Here is a 10572-nt window from a genome sequence, read left to right on the forward strand (position 1 = left end):
TTGATCAACTTTCACTTTTAAACTTTTCTGGTAGAAAGAATGCTGGAGCTGCTCTCCGAAGCACTACCATTGGATATTTAAGTGGAAATATATTGTATCATAACTTTGTAAGTATTTATAGAATAATGAAGAAATTTCCAAAACAGATCAAACAATGGACCCCTAAGGCCCTAACCCTCTACACTAATACAATAAAATATAAATTATAAAACATAAGTATGAAAACTACACCAATATAAAATATCAAATAATTAATTAATAAACAAATGTACGACCAATCACATTCTTATTGTTTCAAATTACTTTATAGAACAATATTCATAACAACTAGACAACTAAATTACATGTTCTCATTAAAAAAAAAAATATTATATTTGTACATGTTTACGTAAAATAAAAAATTAACACAAATTAGTTGATTGACTGGACTCGCATTTGTTGAGAACTCGTTGTTCCTGTAGTTGGTTCGCTCGGATCATTACCTTTCAAAATATTACCAGCTAAATCCAAAGCATACTTGTGATCGACCACATGATCTAGTGCCTTTTCTATAGCTTCATCTATGTTTTCAGCGGTTATATAGGTTTTTGATTTTTCCTAAAAGCAAAGCAAATACTTTTACAATAACAATCAACGTACAATTATTTAACTATATGCGCGTGTATACCTTTTCTAATCTGATAATTTCCTCAACTGCTGCTAGTTTTTTCTTTTTATTTTCTTCTTTTTCAATGAGTTGAGCTAAAATGTCTTCACGACGGGCCTCACGTTCATTAGCCAACCTCTGTTCCCTTTCTAAAGCCACTTCGGCATTCCAATTGTCGTTGATATCCATGCACTTAGCCCATAACACTTCTTCCTTATTGGCAATTTCTTGCAACACCTCTTGACCAGTGTACGATGTCTCCAGTTCATATTCCAGTTGTTTCCTGAAATGGACGTGTACAACAGATTAGTGAGAAAGCCGCCCCGGGTGCAAGTTGGGTACTCGAGCACATGACATTGAACACACTCACTGTATGGATTTCATGGTAGTCCTGTAGTTGGTAAAAAGCCGGAACAGTTCATTACTCTCTTCGGTGGAGATCTGTGGCCGAACGGGCACGCGAAACATTTTGGTCGGCGCTTTCGGCAACCATCTGGGTTTTCTGGTGTACCTGACCGGTTGCTGGTTTATGGCCTTAGTTTTGCCCAGCAGTTTGCCGTACAGCAATTCGACTTTGCACAAATTTTGCATGGTTGAGAGATTTTGGCATAAAAAAAATAATAAAAATTCAGTATCAGAACGATATGGCGCCGCCGGTAAAAGCCAAACACGATAGGACAAAATGTTGATAAAATATCAAAATCCAGCGCCAGCTGCAGCTTCGATGAGTATCATCGTGATTATATTATTATTATTGTTATGTCGCCGACATAGATAATAAAGATATGGATAGGACATATTGGTCTTATCNGTCGCCGACCACATGTCTGTTTGATAATAGAAATAATAGTGATAACCGATTGTGTGGATTTAAAACTTTGCGAATTTTCCCGAAATAATAAAATGTATTTCCCAATGGGTATCTATATGTACTTAAAAATATTTGTTTCACCCATCCTGTGCCAGAATCACAAAATAGATTGAGTAAAATGCTTCATTGTGCGGCTTAGCACTCCAAGTCAGAGAACACGATGTAACCACTAACCACAGAATATGTGCATTTTTCCCCCTATTTGACCTATTCTATGGTGTAACCAGTACACAAATATAATTAGTACAAGTACTACAAGTTTACTGTAACTAGATGAATTCCATCAAATTCTGAATATTCAAAATGTTCCACTCAATTTTAATTTATAGTTGTGTTAATAATTAATAATATAATAAATTATATAGCAATATATATATTTAATATTAATTTTAAAAATGTAATTAGTTCTCTTAAATAATATAAATATATTATAATATTTGATTTCTATTATTTATAGTTACCTACCTCTATTCAAAATAATGCTCAATACAATTATCTATTATTATACTAGAACAATCGATGCATATATTGACTATTTTTTAAAAATTGTCTTTTTATATATATTTTGAATGGACCATTATTTTAAATTTTTATATGGGACCATGAGAAAACAGATTTATTTTGTCATGCATAGAATTATAATATTAGTAACCCATAGGTAAGTATAAGGAATAGTCATCAAATATGATACTGTATTAATATTGTGTAAAAAAGTTACCAACTACATTTTTAAATTAATTTTTATTTTATAATACATCTATATTATAGGTACCTATGTAATACATTATACAATTATTAATGAAAATGCATTAGAATATTTCGTTTTCAGACTTATTGTCTGAATAAAAAAATGAGTACGTGCTTCTTGACCGAGATTTATTAATCTTATATTTTTAAGTGGCAAAATAGTTAAACACAGTTCAAGTGTCAAGTAGAAAGTTAAAAAACAACAATTTTTTACTTAAAAATGTTTTTCACCTGTATCTAAACTGAAACATAGTACATATAAACCTTTTTTCATCTCAAATTACTAATTTTCCAATTTTTATTTTATGTGCATAAAAATAAACTCTATGCATCGAGATTATAGGTACCAAGATAATACAATTTAAAAAAAATATCAATAATAACATTATCTTATGTTTTGGGCATTTATTATGAATTATCATTATTTACAATATAACATTAAGAAGGACCGGCCAAATCTATGACTCATCCACACAAAGTACACAAGACGTAAAATTTCAAATTATACATAATAAATTTGTATATCACAGTTTTTTTATTAATCATTTTTTAAATCTAGTCATACAAGAGCTACACTTAAAAGTTATTTAATTTATAATTTTTTTTAACATTAGGATGGTACAGGTAAAAATGAAAAATAAATATATTTACTTTCTCCTACAGTTTACATTAATATGTACAATTAATGTCTTTAACATAGTGAGTAAACCCTGTCTGAAAATAATGAAAAAACAATGTATTTCTATACATTGTAATGTATTAATAAACATCTATAAAAAATGCATGTGGTTTGAATAACAAAAACCAAGAAACGTTTTAATATTACACATTTTAATACATTGTAAAATATAAGTAGAATTGTAGTTAAGCTATTCATAGCTATAGTATTTTTTCCAATAGTTGTAACTCCTAGACTTGGATTTATAATTTTCATCGCCCCTATAATCTCTGTAATCTTTGTAGTCTCTGTAAGTAGGTACTAATCTGAAAAACAATTAAAAATCATGTTAGAAAAACAATTATTGGTTCCATAACTTCAATGAAACATTCATATTTATAAAAACACAAATATAGGTAGAATAATTAATATGAGTAACTTTTAATTTAAATTTTAAAATATTCTGTTCTTGAACTACATTATTAACAAATATTAGTCTATTATTTTTCTAATTATTGATAGATTTTACTTTTAATCCATCAAAGTAAAAACTAGGTCTAATTTGCTACCATAAACCTCCCTTGAAGACAATGATCAGAGTATTTTCCTAATAAAAAAATGTCTTCAGGTACAAAAATAAAAACCACACATCAATATAAAATCAATACATTCATCACTCTGATCAGAATCTAAAAAATTACTGACTGGGATGATCATAAGAAAACACTAAAAAAAATGTAAAAACCAGTATCAGATTAAAATGTACAAGGGAAGTCCACAACCTGAATTACCTAGTTATAAATTCTAACGTATAACTTTATGCATACTTATTAGTGGTTGACGATTTATGACGACGATATCCTGAAGAACTAGATGAACCAGAGGACGAACTTGAATATCGTTTACGGGTTTTATTTGATTTTCGGTGGTGTTTATGAGTTCTTCTATCTGATATTGATTTGGAACGAGATCGCTCATGACTAACCAATACAAAACAAAGTTATAAGATAATTTAATCATTTAAAACACTACATATTTTTAACTTAAGCACAATATTTTTCTTACTTTCTTTTTTTGGATTTCTTTAAATGTCTTGGACTTCTACTTCCAGACTTGGTTTCTGAAGGTGTTCTACTTCTACTTCTTTTTTTAATTGGTTTTCTATAAAAAAAAATTAATATAATTAACAAATATATTTCAGTGACATCTTGAAAGTACCAAAATACATACTTATTTGGGGTGGTTGAACTAATATTTTCAGTGGCAACAGCAGTTATTCCATTAGTAGGAGGAGGTGCAACAACTTCTGTTTGAACTACTGGATGCACAATAGCTGCTCTAGCTTTCTCCTTAGCATGATCATATTCTTTCTTCAACTCTTCCACTCTCCTTTCCAAGTCTTCTGTGATAACCTGAAAATAATTACAAACAAATATGGTTATACTGAACATACAAACTATAATTTTCTACTCACTTTAGGTCTCATATAAAGTTTAAGTATTTTACGACAGATGTCCTGGATGTCCATTTCATTTGAATTGAATAAAGAGTACCATGCTGGACTTTTTGGTAATGGTATTTGTAATTTCCTGGCCGACAAATAAATACAGGCACAAGCAATAGTTTCTGGATCAAACTGGACAAATACATCAGTTTGCAATGAATCATTCATGTAGTTCCAGGACATCTGCATTATTGACTGGTGTTTCTCAAATCCAAGTGCCTGTAGGTACATGACAATGAGTTTATGTGGGTGTTTAACATGCACGCAAAAGCCAAGCTCCTTGAGCACGCGTCGTTCCGCTTTTATTACCTGCGTCTTTTTCTGTACATAATTTTGATCAAGGACCAACGGCGTAATCAATCTGCAACAGGGGCGGGGTATTTTTGGGTCTTGTTTTGGACTAGTGATCACATGGCAATAGCATGGGTAAGACAACAATGAATGGATGTATGATCAACCACAACTGACTATTTTATAATAATTTTTTTTTGAAATACTATTTGTTTGTACAAAAGTACATAACTTTTAAAATAAGAATAATGTATTTAAAATGCTTCAATTATTGACTTTTAATAACTGATTGTTGCATTTATTAATTTTATCAACTTGCAGTTATTCTTAAATCATAAATAATACTTAATTTTTTTAAACTTATATTAATGTTTATAAAATGTCAAATTCATTAAATTATTAGATTTTCTAAATAATAGTATATTTATTATTTACTAAACAAATTAAATGCATAAACTATTTATTAAGTTAATCTGATGTGTTTCTATTAATAGTGATTTTATGTAAGTTTTCACTAAATATATATTGAATAAATTAAACTCTAGTATCATATTATCACATCTACCAATATTATATTCATAGAAAAATAATTAGGTCTCTGTAGACCCTATAAATAATAGTGTTGTATAGTGCTTAAGTAATGCATTGTTAAAAAACCATATAAATCTCTAATCCAAAACACATTTATTATTTTGAAACAAAAAAAAATATTATTTATCAAACCATCAGGTAATTTAACAATTGTTAAATTTGTCCTGTTATTTAATGTTTTGAATTCTTGGCTTGATATTCCATGCACATTTTAAAATTCACTAATTTAAATACTTAAAGCATGGTTTTCCCATATTTCATTAATTGTTTTACACAATTCACCTTCAAACAAAAATATGAAAAAAAAAAAAACAAAGTTCACTTCAACTTTTGATTTTATCCAAGTCCTTTTAAACGTCTACAAATAGAGTAGGTACCTTGTGAGATGTAGAATAACCATCAAATGGTTCATATGATTTATCTTCACACATGATTTGATATCTTGAATCCAATTGTGTTTGCCATTGTGCAAAAAACAGTTCGTAATTGTCTGTGAAATTCTATGTTGCTTGATACAAAACTTTTATGGTTAAGTACAATCACTAAATTAGAGCACATTATGTTATGCCATTGGTTTTATACTATACCTCTCTTTTTGATAAATACATATATACATATATATTTTTAAATTTTTTTTTGGACAGACCCTAACACTTTATTGGAGGGAAACCACATAGCTTATTTTTGGTTAAATCATGTTACAATATAATTTTTTAAGGGGTCCAACAGTGTTCTTGACGTGACGACCATCAATTTCAACGTGAATCCACCACGTTCGCTTTCCTCTCCACAATTCAAACCGAGGGCAACTCACCCGGCGGTCAGCTGTGGAAAGTATCTGCGAAAACGCAAGTTATAAAATAAATTTGTGCGTTATATTTGCACTTGGATTAACATTAACAACCACTGACTTTGTTGCATTATACAATTTACAAATAAAAATAAATAAGAACAAAACAATTGCAACAAAAACAATGGATTTCTGTGCACCCTACAGATATCGCATAAAGTCAACACATTGTAACCTTTAGGTGATTTTAATTTTAAATTAACAAAATAATAATAATAAAAATTAAGTATAAATAACAGAATAAAATAAATATTAACATTTAATAGAAGTACAAGTTATATTAAACCTTTTGTATATATAATGTATATACTATGTATAGGTACTACGTAAGGTATGACTTTACTTCCCATATCTTTTTTTAAAATTTTGTACAGTAATATGTTGAGTGCCTCATAATATTTGACGGGTTTTGCCCATATATCCATAACTTTGACCTACCAAGCAACATAAAAAAAACCACAGACTACTGCATGTAAAAAGGGATGTTTAGTTGATACCCGAGCGAATTTTAAAGCAATAAAGATGCCTTTAAAATGTATTTACATTATTAGAGGAGTACTCTTTAAGTTGTGACAGGTCAAGTTGTAGCACTCAACGTGTTGAAGTAAATATTTAAAACCAATAATTTTTTTTAAACCCAAGTATACTTGGTAATTATGTTGAAAATGTATTTTAGAAAATATGTTTTCCTTTATCACAAAAAATGAATGGATTTTGCTAACATAACTTGTACAAATATATAATGTCATCTGTAAATATATTCTCTTATTCTGTATTTATTATAACTATAGAAATATTAGAATGTTTAAGGAATGTGCATTTTGCGACTGCTGTAGGATATCTGAAAGTGATTAAACATCTAATTAAATTTAAGTTATCTTAACTTAAGAGGACGCCACACGCCCAATAGCCTTAATTCAAAGCCTTTTGAAAGGACAAGAACTGCTTGGTATAAAATCCAAGGTGAATAATTTTATTTTCACTATTAAAAGAGAAAAACTTTAACATTAGTTTGTATATTTTCAAGACCTTTAATCACTACACGATAACAATTAATTTTGTTTTATAATTGGTTTCTATAAAATTTGATTAATTTGATATCAAAATAATACAATTATATGCTACAGTAAAAGCTCTTCTGATAGTGAAAATAGTGATTCTTACTATAATTGTAGTGTACAAGGTTATTTCCTACACAAAATGGTTTTTTTTTATGAATTCATGTTTACGCAACAAGTAGCAATAGTAACGTTGCAAAGTGAAGTTACTCAGAATTAGTTTAACTACCTAAAATGGAATCAAAAATTTTGAAATTTTGATTTTTTTTAAATGTCTACCTAGGTACATTTAAATCTTTAAAAAAACGAATGTGTGACGGTCTCTTAACATTTTTATAAGAAAAATGTAATAAAATAAATAAATTATAAGGTGAAAAGTATATGTATGAATATAGGATATAGTTTCAATTTTTTGATTTCATTAAGAAGTTGAGATTATAGATATTAATTTCATCAATCATCCATCAAAATGAATATCCATACATTAATATACTCAACCCTGTATTTATACATTTAGGAAAAAGATATGGCACAATAAAAAGTTCAAATTAAGCAAAGAATATAATTTTAAAGTCAATAAATCAAAGAAGATTGATTAAAATGAAAATTTGCAAAGACAATAAAAACTCATTTAAATTAACTATCCTATTGACATACATATATTAACAGGGTCAAAGCTTAAGATTTACTTAAGAGGTTTGTATACTAAGTTTATACTTAGGTTAATGTATAGGTTAATATATACTAGTAAGACAGTACACACCTTATAAGATAGAAAGGCAAATATGTTTTTCTAGTGAAATTTTGTAACACTAACTTACCTCAAACTAAAGTTAATAAATTAAAATATCTACTTTTTATTTATAGATAATATAATGAATAGGATTTAAAGAATACTGATAGAACCTATATATTTACTTTCTAGGTTAAAAGAAATGTTGTTACGGATTTACCTAATTTAAGTAATTTAAATAGATAAATTTGGAAAATAAAGTAAATACTACTTAAGGTCCAAATCAAAATGGATAATTTAAGTATGGAAACATAAGCTAACATATTAGTCAGTTGTGATTAAAAATATTTAAACAAGATTCAAATGAAAAAAATATTAATTATCAAAAATAAAAACCACTTCAACTTACTTTTGATTTAAAACTTGACGGATATGATGATAAACATTTATGACATCACGAATACGTCTCGGTGATTCTTCGACTTTAGAAGCTAAACATGTACATGCCATTGCAGTTATTTCCATTGGGTGGCGAACAAAAGATTTTGTGTAGTAAAATCGCTGAAACAACACTTGTCCAGTTGCCATTGCAACCTGAAAAATCAAAATCATGTTGTAATATTTTTGTAGCATATTAAAAATTAAGTGACTCAAGTTTAAAACTTAATGTTTTCATAATAGGTAAGCAAGACTGTGAATTTTATGATTTAATTAATTCAGGATTTATAGACATAACCATTCAGTGATGTACCAAAATAAAAATTAAGTATTTTGTTTAAGCCATCTTACCTATAAATTAATATTATTTTTTTGAAGCAAAAATAGAACATTTTTTTTATCACATAGATAGTAATATTTTCAACAATACATGTACAGATTATAATAAGTTTTAAATGAGGCTAGAGTTACAAATTAATAATTATTATGTATTAATAATTTATTGATGTTAAATGTTAATAAGTACAAAAGAACACCGATTAGCCAAACGTCAATCAACCAGATGAGTACCTAAATCTTTTAATAACTCGTAATTGTATTTTGTCGTAGGTAAGATATCTGCCATTTTAGTACACAATATGTATAATGTATAATATAAAAATTGTTCCATACATACGTAACTTTTTAAGAGTTATATAATATCTACTTACATTTCAACTATCCAGATAATTGACACTCTACTGTAATACATATTTTAGTCTGTCTTTAGTAGCTATGCACCATACATATTTTTATCTCGTGACTAGTGTTTTTTATTAGTTCCCAACATTTTAAATTTAATATTAGTATCTATTGATGCTTTTATAAATGTATTTATTAAAAATCTAATTAATAGTAATAATTTACAACCAGGAAATGCTGTACTAAGTTTGTAGATTGTCAATAGATTATGTGATCAAGTATGGATACATTAATCTAAAAATTATATTTTGTGTTATTAAAAAAAAAATAATGAGTTATCATTTTTCAAATAAATGTATTAGTTTTCAAATTTGCCCCATAGTTGAGGCTTCATGTTGAAGTAATAACTTTCCTTCTAACTTTGTTTTATCAAAACCACAAAATTGACGGAATCAAAAAAATAATTTTTTCAAAGGTACCTATTTGGGAAAAATTTAATAGGCTGCAGCAAATGTTACAATGTTAACACTTGACAGCCACAATTTAAGTATGTCAAAGAAACAAAACTACAATAAACCACAATAATGCAATGCTGATTACATTATCTAAGAAGTGAAAACATAATGGATTACATTACATAGTGGTCAAAATCAAGAACAAATAGAAAAAAACAGTGAAAAATAATAGTAGAAAATTCAGCTGGCAAGTCTAGGGTTAGGGCCTCAGAATACAACGTAAGGTTTAATAAAAATATTATCATAATAAATAATATCTGTCTTGGTTGTTGTCCACCATTGTGATTTGCAACAAGAAATTCTCCCAGAAATATAGACCAGATGACAATATTGTAACGATAACATATTTGTGATGCCAAATGAGTTGGGACAAGCAGCATACCTACACTATACCTAACATTATAAGACATACATAGTGGGTACAATCGATAAACTAAGTCTCACCTGGGGCAGTTTGAGCAGTATGCCAGCGGTCTGAATCCACTCACAGCCAACGATCCTTAGGTCGACTTCAGTCTCTAAATCTAACCCATCGATCATCGACGGCGTGGACGTGAGCTTTTCCTTGGGCAACAGTACGTTGCTAAGCGTCAACAGTACCTTGGTCGGTTGTTTCAATACATGGCGGTCATGGTGAACGTCCGCCATCGTCGTCGTCGAAGTAGCAGTTTCCATTTTACACATCACCCACTACGCTGCGGAAAGGCGCGAATTCTTCGTCACAGGGTTTTGAGGGTGAACACTAAACACGTCCTTTGCGGAGGAGGATTGCGAGCATAGAAAAAATATCGTGCTTTGTGAATTGTGATAACCGAATAACAATTATTATTTATTTCGCAGTTGGAAAAGAAAATCTGAAGGTAAGGCAGGCGGTAGGTCGCCGAATCGCGCAGGCCTCGACAGTCGACTTCCCTTCTCAGTTCTCAAACAAGTGTAAACAACAAACATGGCCGCTACGACGTTACGGCCGTTGGTCAGTGCTGCCAACC

General features: G+C 29.1%; 2 protein-coding genes across 3 annotated transcripts; both read right to left on the minus strand.

Annotated features, from left to right (window-relative positions):
• Nucleotides 1-267: 267 nt before the first annotated feature.
• Nucleotides 268-1382, minus strand: LOC111035297 (probable 28S ribosomal protein S26, mitochondrial). The gene is made up of 3 exons (XM_022316856.1): nt 1017-1382; nt 668-929; nt 268-597 (listed from the first exon to the last, which is right to left on the minus strand). The coding sequence occupies exons 1-3, from the start codon at nt 1235-1237 to the stop codon at nt 412-414; spliced, it is 669 nt and encodes a 222-aa protein (XP_022172548.1). The 5' UTR covers nt 1238-1382; the 3' UTR covers nt 268-411.
• Nucleotides 1383-2644: 1262 nt separating this feature from the next.
• LOC111035256 (cyclin-L1-like) lies at nt 2645-10334 on the minus strand. Of its 2 annotated transcripts, XM_022316795.1 has the most exons (8): nt 10028-10334; nt 8359-8543; nt 4736-4787; nt 4397-4645; nt 4153-4334; nt 3988-4083; nt 3750-3902; nt 2645-3248 (listed from the first exon to the last, which is right to left on the minus strand). In XM_022316795.1, exons 1-8 carry the CDS (start codon nt 10265-10267, stop codon nt 3134-3136), a joined length of 1272 nt encoding a protein of 423 aa, XP_022172487.1. In that variant the 5' UTR covers nt 10268-10334; the 3' UTR covers nt 2645-3133. The 2 variants fall into 2 exon arrangements, with proteins under 2 accessions (XP_022172487.1, XP_022172486.1); XM_022316794.1 differs by having other exon boundaries at nt 4397-4787.
• Nucleotides 10335-10572: the final 238 nt, after the last annotated feature.

This window comes from Myzus persicae, unplaced genomic scaffold, assembly GCF_001856785.1.
Source record: "Myzus persicae strain clone G006 unplaced genomic scaffold, MPER_G0061.0, whole genome shotgun sequence".
Classification (NCBI taxonomy): Eukaryota; Metazoa; Arthropoda; class Insecta; order Hemiptera; family Aphididae; genus Myzus; species Myzus persicae.